The 20,203-nt window shown below is 51.3% G+C and overlaps 1 protein-coding gene across 1 annotated transcript in view; it reads left to right on the forward strand.

The window, feature by feature from the left end:
• RASSF5 (Ras association domain family member 5) overlaps positions 1–20,203 on the forward strand; it is a 61,687-nt gene that overhangs the window by 10,162 nt on the left and 31,322 nt on the right. The window contains exon 2 of the mRNA XM_023758996.1: positions 4,066–4,190. Coding sequence (XP_023614764.1) covers positions 4,066–4,190 — 125 coding nt within the window. The remainder of the gene's footprint in view (positions 1–4,065; positions 4,191–20,203) is intronic.

Raw genomic sequence — 20,203 nt, forward strand, 5'->3', positions numbered from 1 at the left:
TTTGAAATAGGGCGGGCTGCAGGTGTAGTAATTTAGGCAGACGGTTCCCTTAACCAAAAAGTTCGTTGGTCTTATAAGAAGTTGCCCTGTGAGGCCTGGGGCACAGGGGAGACAGGCCCTTCACCGGGGAGGGAGAGCCTGGAGCGGTGTAAGCTTCAAGCAACGGGATGCCCCGGGGATGCCGTATTGAAACCCGAAAGAGGCAGGGAAGGCGTCTGCCCCCCGGGTTTCGGGAGCGGGCATGACCCTGCCAAGCTGATTTCAGGCGTCTAGCCTCCAAACGGAGGCAGTTTAGCTGCCCTGTCCATGGTGCTTTGTTTTCGCAGCGGAAAGCTCATCGCGCCTGGGAACCGAGGGCGGGCCCTGGGAGCCCTCTCTCCGTCCTGCCTCCTGGCTCCTTCCCTGGAGAAGACCCCTGTGGTTGACATTATTCCTCCTCACAGTCGGCCCCTTCTCTTTCCATAGGCCCCTCGTCCCAAACCTGAAAGCCCATTTATTCCTCAAAACACCCCTGGGATGGAGACAGGGCCTGCGCTGGAGGGAAGGGTGAGAGGAGGGGCAGTTCTGTCTTATAGATGGCAGGCCGAAGGGTAAGAAGTGCCAGTCCTCCCGGAGACACTGCAGTTAGAACGTCGGAGCGGCACTCCCTGATCCTTTGCTGCCTCGTGTAGGGAGGTCCTCGTCCGATCTATTCTGCGATGTCATGGCTCCATCTCCTCTTGGCCCCTGCCACGAGGGACTGGGAGCCACCTGGGGTCTGATCCGTTCTCTGAGCTCCCCGAGCCTCCTGTGCCTGAAGCCGTCCTGACAGCTGTGGCTGGCGGGCACTGTGTCCTCGGAACAGGCCTCCTCGATCTGGGCCCTGCTTCAGCGTCTCCCTCACTAGTTATCTCTGCACGTGTGCGTCTGCCCGGCTAGCCTGAGGCCCCTGGCGTCCTGTCTCATTCATCTTCCCCCTCACCGAGCACAGGGCACGGGAAGTCCGTGCTCAGGACGTCACAGCTGCTGCCAGAGACGGCGGTGCTGCTGCCCAGGGAAGGCTGAGCCTTCCTGGGGCCTGTAGGTCCTGCACCACCAAGTCCCGTCTCTCTCCTCGCCCAGATGGAGCACCAGCCGAGGCTGTGCAGCACAGGGAAGCCAGGGGCGGGATGGCTTAGCAGCACCTTGTGATGAGCTGCCTTGAAGGAGAGGACGGTGGGGTTTAAGCACTGGGTCCCAGGAGGACACGGCCCTACCCGGCAGGTTGGAATCTCAGGGGCGTCCCAGTCAGCGCAGCTGGCCTGCAGCCTCCTGCGGGGGCCTGTGGGCGCTGCTGTGGCTGGAGACGGCACGGTGGCTCTGACTTCACCTCCGTCGGCCTAGAAGCCCAGGCGTGGCGTTCCCGGGGGCCAGGACTGTCAGATGTGCCGCAGGGGTTTGCTCCAGTCTGTGGTTACACGGTCTGATGGACCAAAGTCCTTGGTGCGCAAAGGGGCTTTCCTAAAATCCGGAAACACGCCTCCTGGCATCTCCTGTTTCCTGGCTCCATCCAGCCCAGCAGCAAGGCCTGGAAGAACAGTCTTCCTGAGGGTTCGGTGCTTTTCGCACAGGGTGTGTGTGTCAGAGCCGGAGTGGGGGCGGGAGGGAAGGAGAGGAGAGGGAAACAGAATCAGATGGAGCGGCTGTGTCGACAGCACAGCTGCTGAAGGAGGAGGGGGGGGACCTCTACCGCCCACCCAGGCGCTTTCCCGTCTGTGAGTGGTGGCAGCGCTTGTTTGCTAGAAAGCTGGGGGAGCGTCCAGTCCCCCTCCTCCCCATTTCCACTTCGGGGCACCCCAGAGCATTCTTCATGCTTAGAGCTCGGCCAGGGCGGCACAGGTGCGTCCCAGGAGCGGAGCCTGAACAATGCCACTCTGTGCGGCTCTGGCCACCGTGCTGCCCTATCAAAGCCCTGGCGATTCTGGGCACTGTGGGAGGGAGACTTGGCCTGCACATCCCCGTGTGCCCTTCACCGCACCTGGGGTGCGGCTGTCCTTGTGCCAGGCAGAGATCGCCCACAGTGGGACCCAGAAATGCTTGCGGGTGCGTGCAGGGGGGAGGGTGCGTGCAGGGGGAGGGTGCACACAGGTGGAGGGGTGTGCGCTGGTGGAGGGTGCGGGCGGGTGGACGGTGCGTGCAGGGGTAGGGTGCGTGCGGGTGGAGCGTGTGGGGGGGGTGTGTGCAGTAGAGGGTGTGGGCAGGGGGAGGTGTGCGCCTAGAGAGCTGGCTTCACCCATTCTGGCTCCAGATGAGAGGACAGCTTCCAGGAGAGTCAGGAGGCCTAGACACGGGTGGGTGTGAAGGGGGGGCGGGGATGTTGGGGCCTCGCTTTCAGGCCTGAGAGAGATGAGCAGAGTGTCATCTGCTGTCCCAGATGGAGTAGGGAGCTTCGGAAGGTTGAGTCAGGTTGGGGGGTTCCAGAAGCTCTGCGTGCCCCTGCATTTGTCAGGGGGCTCCCCTGCAGCCATCAGTGGCAAACCCGAACAAGGTGCTTATCTTTGGGGGTGATTGGGAAGGGGGCAGCTGGGGAGTGTGAGGGTCTCATTGCAGAGCTCCCCAAAAGAGTGGGAAGAAGAGACCAGACCCATCCTCACCCCAAGATAGAGTGTGTGTGATGCTTTAAAAGAAAGTCTAAAACAAAGGAAAAGTGTTGGGAGCCTAAGCTCTTATGAATCAAAAATTGTCCCCTAGCCCTAGCCAGTTTGGCTCAGTGGATAGGTCCCAGGTTCGATTCTGGCCAAGGCACATGCCTGGGTTGCGGGCTCGATCCCTAATAGGGGGCGTGCAGGAGTCAGCCAATCAATGATTCTCTCTCATCATTGATGTTTCTATCCCTCGCTCCCTCTCCCTTCCTCTCTGAAATCAGTTTTAAAAACATAAATTTTAAAAAGTTGTCCTCTAGTGACCAGGTTATCCAAACAAATCCAGGCACTTGAGTTGCCTACCGGAAGCCCTGCCCCCTCCAGCCAGGCCCCCGCCCCTGTAACTTCACCTCCCTTCTGCCTTGAAGATCCTGGAAGCTACTGGCTCTGCCACCGTGCTGTGTGCCATTGGGCACCTCGCTTGACCTCTCTGGGCCTCGTTTTCCCACGGCTCATGAAGTCCTGCTTCCATGGAAGTGAACTCTCTCTATGAAACGCGTGCTTTCGGCCCTGAAACACCTGGTGTGGGATGTGGTCTGGAGGCTATGTCAGCTGGGTTAGAGAAGCCATGCCGACTTTGTAGATGGGGCAGGTCAGAGACAGGTAGCAGCCTTTCCTGCTGCTGATGACAGTGCCTTGGTGTTTGGACGCACTTGTAATCCGTGAAGACCTGTTCTCCCCTAAAACTATAGGCATCCTGTGTACCAGGCGGGGCTGCTATGGCCTGTATTCCACAGACGGCAAAATGAGGCCCAGAAGAGTTAAGCCCTTTCCCAAGACTCCATGGTCCCTGGCGACCAAATTAATGTAAATTAGTATAAATTAATGTAAATTAGTATAGATTAATGTATATTCGTAAAAAGATTCGTAGGGATGTTAGAAAGTCACTAACATCCCTAAGCCCCAGTTTTTTGTCTGTAAAGTGACAATAATAATGATCGCAGGGTCACACTAAGTAATAGCGGCCAAGACAGTTGGCATACTTCGTTTTATTGTGCTTCGCTTTATTGCTCTCCATGGATATTGTGTTGTTTACAAGTTGACGTTTTGCGGCAACCCTGCCTTGAGCAAGTCCATTGGCGCCCTTTTTCCAACAGCATCTGCCCACTCCGTGTCTCTGCGTCACATTTTGGTAATCCTCCCAATATGTGTGACCTGCTTTGTTGCAATATTCACTTTATTGCGTTGATCTGGAGCCAAACTTGCAGTGTCTCCGAGGTACGCCTGGCTAGCACTGGTTCATGTTCACCGTTTGTAATGGCGTGGAGAGCCGGGCCTCGTTCTCAGGGTGTTCTCCTACCCTCCCCTTCTCTCTCGCACGCCTTTCCCTCTTGGAGCTGGATGCAGTCCCCCAAGGTTTTTCTCAGGAAGCCTGACCCCTAACCCCCTTGTGTTTTCCCTCCAGACTGTAAATTCACCTGCCACCCTGAGTGCCGCCACCTGATCCAGCTGGACTGCAGTCAGCAGCAAGGCCTGTTCCGGGACAGGCCTTCTCCGGAATGCACCCTCACGCCGCCGCCCTCTGGCCAGGTAGGCAGCAACGGGGGCGCCCGGCTGGGAACAGCTTTCGCAGGAGCTCTGGTGACAGGAGGGGGCATGCGTATTGCACACGTGCTGGATGTTGGGGTCCTCTTCTGGCCAGATGGGGTTCAGACACACATTCTGATTCTGCATCCAATTCTGATGTGTGGGTGTGTTTCCCCCACACACACCTCCAAAGCAATTCTCTGATACCAGCTGGATGCCTCACAATTCAACTTCACTCTCTACGCCCCCTCTCCTTCAGAGGCCAATTGCAAGTCCAGGTGGTCCCTGGGCTTCTGACCTGCCGGCTATAGATTGGAGGTTCCCACAACTTCCTTGGTTTGCTAGAGCGGCTCGCAGAACACAGAGAAACACGTTATTTAGCAGATTATTATAAAAAGATACTGAAAGGTTAAAGTTGGTGATGCAGGGGCAGGCTAAATAGCCATCTCAGACGGTGAATAAAGAAAAATTGAATTCATTTAAGGAAAAGGGGTTAGGGATGGGGATGTCCAAAGGGAAGGGCTACCCAGCACTGAGCCAAAGGGTATTGGGTCCATGATGACGGCAAAAACACACCTAGGACAGTGACACAAGGAAGAGCATAGAGGAAGCCACAGGGGAGCCTCGGCGGGGCTGCTCTGGCTCAGGAAAGTCAGAGAAAAGGGGCCTTGGAGACAGGTTCAGGGTTAGCCCAGGACAAACGGCTGCTGCCCATTGCTCCCCTGGTTGCAAGTCTCATGGGGTCCCTTAGGGTTCGGGGAGTCACGCCTGTGTGGGAAGGAGAAGGGAAGGGAATGGCAGGGCGTGCTCCTTGGAGGGAGAGTGCACGCTGGGTCCCTCGTCCTGAGAGTATGTCTCTCTCTTGCAGGCGGGAATCTTAGGGGCGGTCTCAGGGGAGGGTCTCAATAGAATATTCATCAGCTTCCCAGGTGTGCCCTTTCAGGGTCGTGGTCTCCACTGATTGGCTGGTGCCAGGGCAGGGTCATTAGTCACTGCAGCTGGTCCTGAGGCAGCCAGGGTGGCACTTGTCTGGTTTTGCTGCTTTTCTGAGCTTGGAGCTGAAATACAACTGAGGCCTAGATGTTATCTTCAGGGAGAAAAAGGTCAGGGCGTCTAAATGGCCTGACCTGCCATATGAAAGATCAGGGGTCCAAACCGCATGACCAGTGAGTGTAATGTTTTGGGTCGATTTCTGGGTTCTCTGTTCTGTTCCATTGATCGATATGCCTGTTCTTGTGCAAGTACCAGGCTGTTTTGAATACACTTGCTTTGTAGTATAACTTGATATCTGGTATTGTGATTCCTCCAACTTTGTTCTTCTTTCTCAAGATTTCTGAAGCTATTTGGAGTCTTTTTTGGTTCTATATAAATTTTTGGAGTATTTGCTCTAGATTTGTGAAATATGCCGTTGGTATTTTAATAAGGATTGCATTGGATCTGCAGATTGCTTTGAGCAGTATGGACATTTTAATGATGTTAATTCTACCAATCCATGAACATGATATATTCTTCCACTTGTTTATATCTTCCTGTATCTCTTTTCCAATGTCCTCTAGTTTTCTGCATACAAGTCTTTTACCTCCTTGGTTAAGTTTATTCCTAAGCATCTAATTTTTTTGTTGCAATGGTAAATGGGATTATTTTTTTTGTTTTTCTTTCTGAGAATTTATTATTGGTGTATAAAAATGCCATCGATTTCTGGGTGTTCATTGTGTATTCTGCTACATTGCCAAATTCCTTTATTAAATCTAGTAGTTTTTTGGTGGAGTCTTTAGGGTTTTCTATGTACAATATCATGTCATCTGTGAATAATGAGACTTTTACTTCTTTCCAATTTGGATGCCTTCTATATCTTCTTCTTGTCTGATCGCTGTGGCTAGGACTTCTGGTACTATATTGAATAAGAGTGGTGAAAGCGGACATCCCTGTCTTGTTCCTGTTCTTAGAGGAAATGGTTTTAGTTTTTGCCCATTAAGTATGATGTTGGTGGTAGACTTATCATTTATGGCCTTTATTATGTGGAGATATGATCCCTCTCTTCCCACTTTGCTAAGAGATTTTATAAAAAATGGGTGTTGTATTTTGTCTAAAGCTTTTTCTGCGTCTATTGATATGACCATGTAATTTTTGTCTTTCAATTTGTTTATGTGATGTATCATGCTGATTGATTTGTGAATATTGTACCAGCCTTGCATCCCTGGAATAAATCCCACTTGGTCATGGTGTATGACCTTTTTAATATACTGCTGGATGCCATTTGCTAATATTTTGTGGAGGATTTTAGCATCTATATTCATCAGGGATATTGGCCTGTAGTTCTCTTTCTTTGTAGTGGCTTTATCTGGTTTTGGAATTAGGATAATGCTGGCCTCATAAAAAGAGCTTGGAAGTCTCACAGCTTGGATTGTTTGGAATAGTTTGAGGAGGATAGGTATTAGTTGTTCTTTAAAGGTTTGGTAAAACTCCCCTGTAAAGCCATCCAGACCAGAGCTTTTGTTTGCTCAGAGTTTTTTGTTATTATTATTATTATTATTATTATTACTACTTATTGTATTTCCTCAATTGTTATTGGCCTAGTTAGGTTTTCTGATTCTTTCTGATTCAGTTTTGGAATATTGTATTTTTTTTTTTTTTTAGGAATTTGTCCATTTCGCCCAGGTTGTCCAGTTTGTTGGCATATAGTTGTTCATAGTATTTGCTTACAATCCTTTGTATTTCTGTGGTGACGTTTATTACTTCACCACTTTCTTTTCTGATATTATTTACTTGGGTCCTATCTCTCTGTTTCTTGATGAGTCTGGCTAACGGTTCATCAATCTTTTTATTTTATCAAAGAACCAGCTCTTGGTTTCATTGATTTTTTTGTATTCTTTTTAGCCTCTATGTCATTTATTTCTGCTCTAATCTTTATTATTTCCTTCCTTCTACTACTCTGGGCTTTTCTTGTTGTTCTCTTTTAATTCCTTAAGTTGTAGGGTTAAGTAGTTTATTATTAATTTTTCTTGTTTTTTGAGGTATGCCTGTAGTGCAAGCATGTCAAACTCCGGCCGAGGCATGCGGCCCGCCGGGTGTGGGTTTGACATGCTTGCAGTGCTATGAACTTCCCTCTCAGGACTCCTTTCGCTGTGTCCCATAGATTTTGGGCAGTTGTGTGTTCATGCCATTTCCTTTTGGCTTGTAGAGTTTCTGATGAAAAATCAGGTGTCAGCCTTATGGGAGCTCCTTTGTAGGTGAAAATTGCCTTTCCCTTGCTTCCTTTAAGATTCTCTCTTTGTCTTTAATTTTTGACATTTTAATTATGATGTGTCTGGGCATGGGCCTGTTTTCTTCTTGCTTGGGACTCTCTGTACCTCCTGAACTTATGTGACTTTTTCCTTCACCAGTTTAGGGAATTTTTCTGCCATTGTTTCTTCAAACATGTCCTCTAGCCCTTGCTCACTTTCTTCCCCTTCTGGTACTTCTATTATGAGAACACTAGAGGCCCGGTGCACAAAAATTTGTCCTGTGCCCTCTCGCAGTCTGGGACCCCTCAGGAGATAATGACCTGCTGGCTTAGGCTTGCTCCCGGGTGGCAGAGGGCAGGCCCAATCCCTAGGTGCGGCGCCTGGTCGGGCTCAGAGCAGGGCCAATTGGGGAATTGGGGCACTGCCCCCTGTCATGCACAGAGCAGGGCGGATCGGGAGGTTGCGATGCCACCCCTAGTCACGCTCAGGGTACAGCCGATTGGGGGGTTGGGGCACCGCCCCCGTCACACTCAAGGCAGGGTCGATAGGGAAGTTGTGGCGTCACCCCCTGTCACACACAGAGCAGGGCCGATCAGGGGGTTGGGGCGTTGCCCCCTGTCATGCACAGAGCAGGGCCCATCAGGGGGGTTGGGGCTCCGTACCCTGTCACACATAGAGCAGGGCCGATCAGGGGGTTGAGGAGCTCCCCCCTGTCACGCACAGAGCAGGGCCGATCAGGGGGTTGAGGAGCTCCCCCCTGTCACTCACAGAGTAGGGCCGATAGGGGAGTTGGGGCACCGCCCCCTGTCACACACAGAGCAGGGCGGATCAGGGGGTTGGGGCACCGCCACTGTCACACTCAGGGCAGGGCCGATGGGGAGGTTATGGCTCTACCCCGTCACACACAGAGCAGGGCCCGTGGGGCGGGGGGAGTTGGGGCACCGCACCCTGTCACACACAGAGCAGGGCCGATCAGGGGGTTGGGGCGCCGCCACTGTCACACTCAGGGCGGGGCCGATGGGGAGGTTATGGCTCTACCCCGTCACACACACAGCAGGGCCCGTGGGGGGGGCGGGTTGGGGCGCTGCACCCTGTCACACACAGAGCAGGGCCGATCAGGGGGTTGCGGCACCACACCCTGTCACACACAGAGCCACAGGGCGATCAGGGGTTTGGGGAGCTCCCCCCTATCAGGCACAGAGCAGGGCTGGTCAGGGGGTTGGGGCGCCTTCCCCTGTCACGAACAGAGCAGGGCGGATAGGGAGGTTGTGGCCCCACCCCCTCTCACACACAGAGCCGCAGGGCGATCGGGGTTTTGGGCGCTGCCCCCTGTCACGCTGATCCCGGTGCCGGGAGGCCTCGCGGCTCCGCTGATCCCAGTGCTGGGAGGCATATTACCCTTTTACTATATAGGATAGAGGCCTGGTGCACGGGTGGGGGCCAGCTGGTTTGCCCTGAAGGGTGTCCTGGATCAGGGTGGGGGTCCCCACTGGGGTGCCTGGCCAGCCTGGATGAGGGGATGATGGCTGTTTGCAGCTGGTCACACACCCTTCAGGGTGGGGGTCCCCACTGGGGTGCCTGGCCAGTCTGGGTGAGGGGCTGAGTGCTGTTTTCAGGCTGGCGGGTGACTGAAGCTCCCAACCTGTCCTTTTTTTCTTTTTTTTTTTTTTATTCTGGGCCAGCTTTAGCTCTGAGGCTTGGCTCCAGCTCTTAGGCCTCGGCTGCTGAAAGCAGGTATCTGGTTTGTTTGGGTTCTATAATTGAAACAATGTTGCGGTCCTGCTGGCTGAAGCCCGGCTAGCTGAAAGCATGTTTCTGGGGTTTTGTTTAGCTTCTATATTTGTAACAATGTTTCAAACTGCAAGCTCAGAGGCCGGTAGCAGCAGGCGGGGAACGTTGGAGTCCTCCGTCACTGAAGCAAGCAAGCCTCCTGTTAGCTTCAAGCTGCCTGGCTGCCGGCCGCCATCTTGGCTGGCAGTTAATTTGCATATAGCCCTGATTAGACAATGGGAAGGGTAGCGGAGGTATGGCTAATTACCATGTTTCTCTTTTATTAGTGTAGATAGTTACATTTCATGTAGCCCCACAGCTCCCGTAAGCTGTCCTCCTGTTTTTTAATTGTTTTTTCTTTTTGTTCCTCTGATTGAGTGATTTTTTTCTACCCTGTCTTCGAATTCACTGACCCAGTCCTCCACTTCTCCTAATCTACTGTGTATTCCTTCCACTGTATTCTTTATTAGTGCCATGTCATTCTGCACAGTTACTCTATCTTTTCTCATGCTATTGAGCCTCTTTGCCATCATTATTCTGAACTCTATGTCTGATAACTTTCTTATCTCCATTTCATTTAGCTCTTCTTCTGGAGAATTCTATTCTTTCATTTGGGGCTTGTTTTTTTCCGTTGTTTGTTTGTTTTTTTGTCTCCCCATTTTGGCTGCCTGTTTGGGTTTGTGTCTGTGTATTCGGTAGATCTACCACAACTTCCAATCTCTAGTGCAGGACAATGTCAGGTGCTGTTTGTGACTGGCCTTGAATACTGTCTGGAGGTATTAGCAATTCACAGCTTGTGGCTTCCTTTACTGGGGCTGGGTGCCTTTGGAAAGGACCAAGATGTACACCAGGGTCTGCTTTTCCTAGCCCCAGTCCCTGGATTAGATCAGGCAAAGACTCAAAGCCTCCAGTGACCTGCCTCTCCCTGAAGTCCCATTGACGTTCAGATGTGATTAGCCTCAAGCTATTGACCTCAGGGTGGGGCAAAAGGTCTTCCAACAGGGTGGGTCAGCTGCCTTCCCCCAGGCAAAAAGCCACTGGATAGCAAACATCTGAGGAGAACGATGTCGTCTGAGGAAAACGTGAGGGAATGACTCAGCATAGGTAACCGGGATGGAGGCCCTCCAAGCCCCAACCCTGGGCTCTCCTCACACAGCTCCAGTCTACTCTGCCCTCTCCCTGTCAGAGCCCAAGATAAGTGGCTGCACTCAAAATTTTGCACTCAAAATTTTGTGTTGGCCCTTTAAGAGGGTGCCTGCATTTTCAGACATCTCTTCCTAGGAGACAGCAACCCTGCTGCTTTTCACAGCCAGATGTTATGTGGGCATCTTTCTCAGTTCTGGTGCTCTAGGCTGGAGAGCCAAGCTTGTTTTTTAGCCCCCGAAGTTCGCAGGGGCGACCCCCCCCCCCCCCCACACACACACACAGCTGAGCTATCTCTCTGGGACTTCAGCTGCTGTCTATGGGAGCCCTGCCAGTTCTTTCTTTTTCTTTTCTTTTCTTTTTTAAAAATATATTTTATTGATTTTTACAGAGAGGAAGGGAGCGGGATAAAGAGTTAGAAACATCGATGAGAGAGAAACATCGATCAGCTGAATCCTGCACACCCCCCACTGGGGATGTGCCCACAACCAAGGTACATGCCCTTGACCGGAATCGAACCTGGAACCCTTGAGTCTGCAGGCTGACGCTCTAGCCACTGAACCAAACCAGTTAGGGATCTGCCAGCTCTTTCACACCTCCGTTCTTCCTACTTTCTGTCCTTGGTTATCAGAGTTCTCTCCAGCTAGTCCTCAGTTGATTTTTCAGGGTGGTTCTTCTGTATTTTAGTTGCATTTCCAGGTTGGTCCTGGGAGAGTGTCCATGTAGCATCCACTTACTCTGCTGCCATTTTTTAATCTTCTAACCCCCATGTTTAGGTAGGATCCAAAAGTCACCTCATTGACATGACAAGAGACACCTTGGTTGCTCTCATCACTCAGGAAACTCCTAGGACTTTATGAGCTCTGTGCCTGAAATGGCGATAAAGACCAAATATATATTTTTTATTATAAACCTCAATATACCACACCGCTTTCCAAGAAACTGGCAGAGGGGTGTGGAACAGGAACAGTGACACAGAGAAGTCTGCAGTGCCCTGTACAGAGCCTGCTTTGGCCCAGGGCTTTAAGCCAGAGGTGTGGGTATGGGTGAAGGGTGGTGGTCCCAAAGAAGGCTCTTGAAGATCCTTTAAGGTCTTAAAGCCCTGGGGCAGTAGGAATGAGGAGCTGCCAGCCAGGCCACATCAACTTCAGAGGGGCTAGGCAGATACTTCCACCTGAGTTAAAGGGCCAGGAAATTGGATGCCCAGTGTAGCTCTTGGTTCTGGACTTTGCCAAGGCACTTGAACCAGATGTGTCTGAACTTTGATGTCTAGGATTTGGAAGGGTTACGGGAGAGCATTTTTTTTTTACTCTTGCATTGAAAAAGCGTTTATTGAGCATCTACAATGGGCCAAGTGCTGGTAAGAGTAGGGATAATAAATGATACGTCATAGTTTTTATCCTCAAATAGCTTACATGCTGGCATGGGAGGCAGAATACAACCAAACAGTATGTACCGTGATGCATGTTGCCATAAGAATAGGAATCAAGTGTTTTGAGTCCACAGTGCAATTGTTTCTGTTGGAAATCAGGAAGGACTTCCCAGAGGTGGTGACAATTGACGTGAGTCTTAATGTCTGAGTCAAAGGTTGCTGGTCAAGGAAGTAAGGAGTGTTCCAGGACACCATCCATGTATTCATTTAACAAATATGTTTTGGAAAAACAAACAAGCACAAATATGTTTTGAATGTTGACCACGTACAGGCCCAGGAAATCCAGAGACTTAGTGATGGAGCAAACAGATATGACTCCTGCCCTTGCCGTGCTTACAGTAGAATAGGGAAGCAAGACTTTAAACAAACAAGCCCTGTGTGTGTGTGTGTGTGTGAGACCATTCAGATGCTGGATAGCTGCTTATTTCCTGAAGAGAGTCTGAGAGAACCTGGGGAACCCGGGATTCAGCCCCCAGGTCCCCAGAATAGCTATCCACATGCTTTTTCTGACCACGGTGCACGTGATCAATGATGTCCAATCATCTCATCCACCCACGGGTGTTACCTGCCTCGCAGCTATTCCCTCATGCCTTTTTCTCCCACTGAGAAAGCATTACTAGAAAGCAAACAGGATGTGTGTTTTCATAAAAATGATATTGAATCAGTTCTAAAATATGTATTTTAGCCCCACCGGTGTTGCTCAACGGTTGAGCATTAACCTATGAACCAGGAGGTCATGGTTCAATTCCCAGTCAGGATGCATGCCTGGGTTTTGGGCTCGATCCCCAGTGGAGGGGGAGGGGGGCATGCAGGAGGCAACTGATCAATGATTCTCTCTCATCATTGATGTTTCTGTCTCTCTCTCCCTCTCCCTTCCTCTCTGAAACCAATAAAAAATCAATCAATCAAAATACATATTTTAAAATTCTATCCTCCACACACTTTGGAACAGTAACTGCTGTGGTATGGCCTGAATGTAACCCAGCCTCTTGGGAGGACCCTGTGCCTAGCTGGAACCTATCCATCCAGGTTGGGGGAACGGGGAGGGCAGGAAAAGGAGAAGACGGATTTGACTCCCAAAGCCCTGGTGAATGATGCAGATTTTTGCTGAAGGTATTCCTTCAAAGAAGGAAAAGGGAGGTTAATAGCACATCATATAGCAACATTTCCTAATCTTATTTAAACAACTCTTTACTTTCCCAATTTTCTGTCCCATCTGGAAGCTTCCAAGTCTCTCTTCTTTCTGTTCCCCTTAATCCTACCCATCCCCCAACCCGGAGCCTGCTTCCCCCACTACTCCCTGGGTCCCCCCTTCCGTCTCCTCTATTCCTTCTTCTAAAACAGCAGGTCTCAAAAGGGGGTGATTGGCTCCCTTCCCCCAGGGGGCACTTGGCAGTTTCTGGAGACGGTTTTGATTATCACAAGTGGAAGGTGCTACTGGCATCTGGTGGATAGAAGCCAGGGGTTCTGCCCCCTACAGTGCACAGAAAAATTCCCCCACAGCAGAGTCATCTGACCCCAGATGTCAACAGTGCTGAGCCCTGGCCAGGTAGCTAACTTGGGTAGAGCATCATCCCGGTATGCCAAGGTTGCGGGTTCAATCCCTGGTCAGGACATTTACAAGAATCAACCAATGAATGCATAAATAAGTGGAACAACAAATGGATGTTTCTTGCTTTCTTTCTCTCCCTTCCTAAAAACAAAACAACAACAACAAACTAATGCCGAGGTTGAGAAACCCTAGCGCTGCCTAGCCAGCTACCAGGTATGGTGAGCAAAAGGCCCCAGAGCAGGGCCTGGGTTTGCCATATACATCGTCTCATCCTCAGAACGTCAGCAGTGAACAGGTGCTCCGCGGTCTGAGTATTTGGAAGCAGAGTGACCCCCTTTCTCTCTGTTGGGGGCCCTCTGGCAAGCGGCTGTGTCTAGAGCAGAAGCACAGTGACATGTAGGAGCCACACAGAAACATAGAAGGAGCCAAGAGTCCCCTGTGGGTGTGGAACAGCCCTCAGCCAGCAAATGGCCTAGAGAGGGGGTTGCTGGGCGGTGGAGGGCGGCTGTGTTTGCCTTGGACAGGCCTGGCTGCGTGCTTCAGCACAAGTGGGGCAGGACCTAGCCTTCTATCAATAAAGCCCGGGCCCTGCTCCAGGCTCACTCGCCTTTTCTGAAAAGCTGGTTTGTGCTGATTTCCGCCTTGGCTGGCTTTTCTGTTCAGCACCAGGATGGACTTGCTTTCACCTTGACATTGTCACCTGGGCTGGCTAACCTGATGTGCGAACGCATTTTCCGGGGGGGGGGGGGGGGGGGTTGTGGTGGCTGGGGCCTTGGTCTGAGCTCAGCTCATCTGGGGACCTATAGCTGTTAGGCCAGCGGTTCTCAACCTGTGGGTCGCGACCCCTTTGGCGGTCGAACGACCCTTTCACAGGGGTCACCTAAGACCATCCTGCATATCAGATATTTACATGACGATTCCTAACAGTAGCAACATTACAGTTAGGAAGTAGCAACGAAAATAATTTTATGGTTGGGTCACAACATGAGGAACTGTATTTAAAGGGCCAGAAGGTTGAGAACCACTGTGTTAGGGGGTCTCAGCTTGGTGGCATGTCTCCCCTCTGCTCTTTAAGGAAAAAAATAAAATCATGGAACGTCCTCCCTCCGGAGAGAACCGCTGTTCGGTAGCATTTTTATTTTTTTCTTCCTGTACATTCAGACATGGTTCCAGGCATTGCTGAGGCCATCCCCTAGGTAAGCATTTGGCTCAGCCTTTGAAAGCAGTGGTCCCAGCGTCCTGTCTCCTCTCTGCCACGCCTGAGGGAGGAAGAGGGGCAGGTGTGTGTGTGTGTGTGTTGGGGAGGGGGGTGCTCAGAGTTCCAGCTCTACTCACAAGACCATGTGGGGTGTGCGTGTCTCTCTCAGGCAGAGGAACCAGGGAAGGGCGGCTGGGAGCTGCCTGTGCTTTTGGCAGCCTCAGAAGCAATGGTTTGGAGTCTGTCCTTGGACACCCCGAGACCTGTGACGTCCGACTGTTCCCTTGGGTGCCCGTTGTCGACCAAGCAAATCCCTTCAAGTCCCCCCAGATCCCTCCTGCAGGTTACACCTGCTTCCCTGAGAACATGAAGGCCGCCGTAAATCGCCAAGCCAGCTGCGGTTCTTGTTCTTTCTTTGGAGCCGTGCCCCTGAGACTTTACACGTCAGGTGGTCTTAGGGTGCCTCCCCTGGGATGGAAAAGACCCTCGGGGTTCCCCGGTGCCCTCATGATCAAGTGAGACTCCTGCTGGTCTGGGCCAGTCCTTTCATTGCCTTTGGAAAGCAGGCCCAAAGGGAGGGCGTCCTTGCACCAAACTGTTCGTTCGCACCGTCACCTGCTGCAGCCCACGGGGATCCTGGGAGCCTGTCCCTGTGGCCTTTGGTGCTGTTTTTCTTGGTACATGGAATGCACAGATGACAAGAAAAAGGACTCTTTGTTCCACTTGAATCACTGCAGCCAGGGATTGACCTTATGTCTGCAGGCCGCTTCCTCCCCCTCCTCCGGGCCCTCCAGAGCCCAGGAGCAGCGGTCAGGAACCAGACTCCCAGGTCCTCCCTGCCAAGTCCAGCCCCGCCCACAACAATTCCCAGACCTCACTCGGGCCCTTTCCACACTAGGTAAATAATCGCAGAGGTGGAACATGGTTATGGCCACTTAGGATTCTGGCCATACCCATGGTGCACCTCTGCTGTTATGTTCCTAGTGTTTCTCTTTGGATAGACTTACTCAACTTGAGCTTGTGTTAAAGGGACTTTGAAAAGCCTAGAATCACTGTTTGATGGACTTAGGATTTTTTCCTGACACATTAAATGAATACTTAACCTCTAAAATTAAAAGAAAAGTATGCCTAAGGACGGCCTCAAATTCCTTTGCACATAGATATTGAGCCAAGCACTGTTCTAAAATCCCCAGAGCCATTCGTGGGAACTGCTGCCCGCAGAATCCAGCTCAGTACCTGCCTACAGTGGGTGCACGGGGTGCAGCTGGTGCCTGAGGGGCACTGAGCAATAGAAAGAGCTTCAGGGAGCTGGGGAGGACATGCCAGCCACCCACACTCCTACCCGGGTGCTTCTAAGGGAGAGCTGGATCCATATGTACCAACAGGGACTAGCGAGAAGTGAAAACAGGTACACACGGGACAACCCCATTTGTAGTGTGTGTGTGTGTGTGTGTGTGTGTAAGTGTACAGTGAAGGCCTGGCAGATGCCCAGCCAACCACTGGAGGAGATTTCACGTAGGAGAGGGTGGGAGTGGAAAAGGGTGGAGTTGTGCTGTTCCCTTCCGTGCTGAGTAACCAGATACTGTCATGTGTTTCTAGGACAATATTTTTTAAAAAGGTGATACACATTTTCTTAAAAGAGAGGCCCCTTGCCTAGGTGACAGAAGAGCTAGTTTCTAGTCCAGACTGTGTAGACGAGATCATTGGTATGTGACCCAGGACAAACTTCCCAGTGTCCCAGCCTCAGGCTTCCCCTCTGAGAAATGGGACAGTAGGCAGGGTGGTTGTGAGGCTCCTCGAGATGTAGGTGACAACATGTGCAGATGGGGGGGGGGGGAGCGGGCAGGGGGGAGTTGAGCGTCCAGGGCCCTTCTGGTGCCTCCAAAGGCCTTACTGGATTTTTCTATCACATCACCCTGTGGTGAAAGCCCTCAGTGGCTGCCTGTTGCCCTCCACTCCTGCCTAAACCTGGATTCGCACATGAAGCCTCAGGGGCTGTCTCTGCCAATTCTCCAAAACACCAGAAAGACGGGCTACTGTCCTGTATGCACAACCAGGTCACTGTGCCTTTGAGGTTTGGGCGGGCACGTCTTACTACAAGACTCAACGACTATCTCCTCCTTTGCAGCCCAAGTTATTACTCCACTCCATTGAGAGAAAGACCAAGACCCTGTCCCCATTCACCCAAGGGACGGATGGCTTCCAAGGCTCCAGGGTCGATCAGCCTGGCCTGCGGGTCTCAGCCTGACCCGTTGCTGCTGCCTCTCTGCCTGCACCCCTCCCCCATGAAGCCGCTGTCATTCCTTAGCAGGGCCCCTCTGGAACCATCTCCCTCAGCCCCTGCAGCCACTGAGCGGTGACTCAGCTGGCTTGTAGAGCTAAGTTTCCTGGCACCCTGCCCCCCTGCTCTCTCTCCACTCCCTCCTCAGTCTTGCCACTGCCTCTGTACTTGGGCTCTGCCTTTCCAGAACTTTTCCCAGGGGAAGCACCTGGGGCCAGCTCTGCCCCAGTCTTCAGCCCAGTGGCCACGTGCTGAACTCCGAACTACCACAAGGGGGAGCCGGGGAGCAAGAAGAGAAAGGTTGGGGGTGCAGGTCTGTCCCTCTTGCTAACAGGCCCTCTGGATACTGCACACCTCAGGGGATTCTGGGGCCTGGCACCCCTCTGAAATGCTCCGTAAATATTGATCAAATTGAATCGTGGTTGATAACAGTAGCTGCTACTCATTGAGGCATATCATGTGCTCCACTTGCTTATCAATTATTGAGGCATGTTGAAATCTCCAACTTTAATTGTGGATTTTCCAATTTCTCCATATAGTTCTAGCTTCCTGTATGTTGAAGCTCCATTATTCAGTGCATAAACACTTAGAATGATTATTTCATCTTGTTAATTAACCCCTTTACATTACAAAATAACCTTCTTATCCCTGGTTATATTCTTTGCTCTGAAATCTATGTTGTCTGATATCATGTAGCCACTCTAGCTTTCTTTTGATTGCCATTAGGATGGTATTTCTTTATTCATCCTTTTACTTTTAGGCTATTTGTGTCTTTGTATTTAAAGGTCATTTCTTATAGACAGCAAGTAGTTAGATCTTTGTTTCTTTAATCCAGTCAGATCATCTCTGCCCTTTAATTGGGTTATTTAGATCATTTACATTTAATGTGAATACGGATACAAGTAGATTTGAGTCTGTCATCTTACTCTTTGTTTTCTATTTGTCCTATCTGTTCTTTATTCCCTTTTTCTTTTTTGTGTGTCTTCTTTTGGATTAATTAAATATACTTTATGATTCCATTTTATCTCATCCACTGCCAGCCTACCTACATGTGCCAAAGGCAGGAGCCAGTCCCCAGCCTCTCTCTAAGCTATGGCTACATCTGGGACGGCCACTCCACTCCCCACTGATTTCCCTCCATGCTCTAGAAGCCAGAGGTGCCGGCCAAAGCTGTCAGGGATTTGACCTCAGTAGTCAGTTAGCCTCCCGCAGGAGCTGCCCCCGAGCTGATCTGAGCAGCTCAGGCTGACCCACGGGAGCCCATTTCTGGCCAGGCAGAGCTGGAAGGCTTCCCAATAGGAACTATTTATTTAAGATCCTGGCTCTGAGGAGGATAGAGCCCTAGTATTTATTTCTCTAGAAATCCTTAAGCACTGGTGACATTTCTCTGTGCTCCTCATGGTCCCAGCCACGGCTTCTATCCTGGAAGCAATAGGCTGCCTGAGATGACCTCTGGCTGGGCCAGGTCAGGCCTGAGGCTGTGAGGAGTCAACAGAGCCCTCTCTCTATGTGTAGTAGGACAAGACCTGTTCCCACGGTGACCACACTGCCCTGGCCATCGGAGGACTGGCCTTGCCTGGCGCGGGGCCCTGAGAGATGCGGTGTTGATCAGACACACCTTTTGTGCGTCTCTAGTCTTCCTAAAGGAGAACAATTGGAAGGCAGACTCCTGGGGCCTGACTCAGCCCCGGCAGGAGCTCTTCAGGGCCGTGGCCATGTAACCGTCGCGGTGTCTTTGAGTGTCCTATCGAAGCTGCTGGCCTGGCAGCCGAGCAAGAGAAGTGCAGTGTGGGATGGAACCCCCGAGAAAGCGAACCTTCTGCGAGTCTAACCTAAACGGTGTGCAGCCGCCCGCCTCTTATAACAGGAAGCCATCTGGGGAGAAACGGAGCTCTCTGCTGTGCACCGTTGGTTTCGTGCTGTCAAATGCTCTTCTCGGGGTAGGAGGTAGCGTTCTTAAGATGCAACCCAGAGAGGACACCTGGGAAGGTTGCTTCGGAGAGGCATGTAGTGGTTATTGGCGAATATGGGTCAGGAAGTCAGGAGGAGGATATTGACAGGCAAGAACCAAACCACCAGAGGGCAGGGTGGCTGCTGGGAAAGTGAATCGAGGGAACCTTGATTGTGGCTGGAGATGAGTGTGAACTGTTGACTCGGCATCGAAGGACCCACTCAGACCGGAGTCATTGGAGGAAGGACAGCAGTTACAATGGAAAATTGTCAGACGCAGAGGCTCAGGGTTTGCAGTCTGAATCTACCGTTTACTTGCTGTGTGACCACTCTGAACCTCAGTTTACTCTTCTGTAAATTACCTTCTGGCAGGGCTGTGAGGATTGAGATAATGAAATGTGTAAGAGTTCGGTGAGTCTAGTTATAATTTCTTATTTCATGTCCTACTAGAGTGCATGTTATGAGAAGGTGGGGACTATGCCGTATTCGAGCCTGAACTTGAACACCGAGGCTAGCGCTTGCCGTGTAGAAGGTGCTCAGTAAATATTTGTTAGATGGATGTATGAAAGAATAAGCAACTAGATCTTGACACACAGTAGTTATTCAATAATTATTAGTTGATAACGGACTAGAAGGTTTTATGTTACAACCACGGCGATCAGATCTTGGTCTAGAAGGGGAACTTGGGCAACCAGGCGGCAGGGAGCTTGCTCGCGCTGGAGGTGGAGCTGGGACTAGGGAACCAGCTTTTACGTCAGCTTTTCTGGAGCAAAAAGAACCACGGGGAGATCTCACAGTGGGAGCCGGCCACATGTCAGGTTGCACTGGAGAAGGAAGAAAGCTAACGTCATGCTTTTCATCACCTGACCCTTTGGGGCGGGAAAGTCACCCACTCACCATTTCAGCGGGGCCCCTGAACCCCAGCACGATGCCGTGGATTTAGGGTTCCGGATGTGCTGCTTAAGGTGCAGCCCCCCCTTCCTGGGCCCAGGGACAAGGACAGCCGGTTCCCATCCTTTGTGTGTTCACCTCCAGGTGCATAAAAGGAGGCTCTCTGTGTCCCCTTCACCCACCTGACCCCCTGCCAGGTTATCGCTACTGCTGGTTATTCATAGGGAAGGGGCCACTGGACACTGCCAGGAACCCAGTCTTCTCTCTTTAGGACCCTGGGGCTTCAGCCTGGGTTTTCCTCCTGGAGGCCGGCCAGCTTATGGCATTATATGTGCTCACTGCGGATTTCTTCTGTCCCGGCATCCTCACCAGCACAGTCTGTTTTGCTGACTTTTTCCAGGAGCCTAGATTCTCTGGGCCTAGATTCATCGACAGGTGACGAGGGCCCGAGACACACTAACAGGGAGTTCAGAGGCTCTGAAAGGACTGAGCTGTGATGGACCATGTGGGTCCCCTCCCGTTTCTCTCCTGTAAAAAAGGGGACAAAAGCTCCTCTCGAAGTCTAGAAGAACTTC

This window comes from Myotis lucifugus, unplaced genomic scaffold, assembly GCF_000147115.1.
Source record: "Myotis lucifugus unplaced genomic scaffold, Myoluc2.0 scaffold_145, whole genome shotgun sequence".
Classification (NCBI taxonomy): Eukaryota; Metazoa; Chordata; class Mammalia; order Chiroptera; family Vespertilionidae; genus Myotis; species Myotis lucifugus.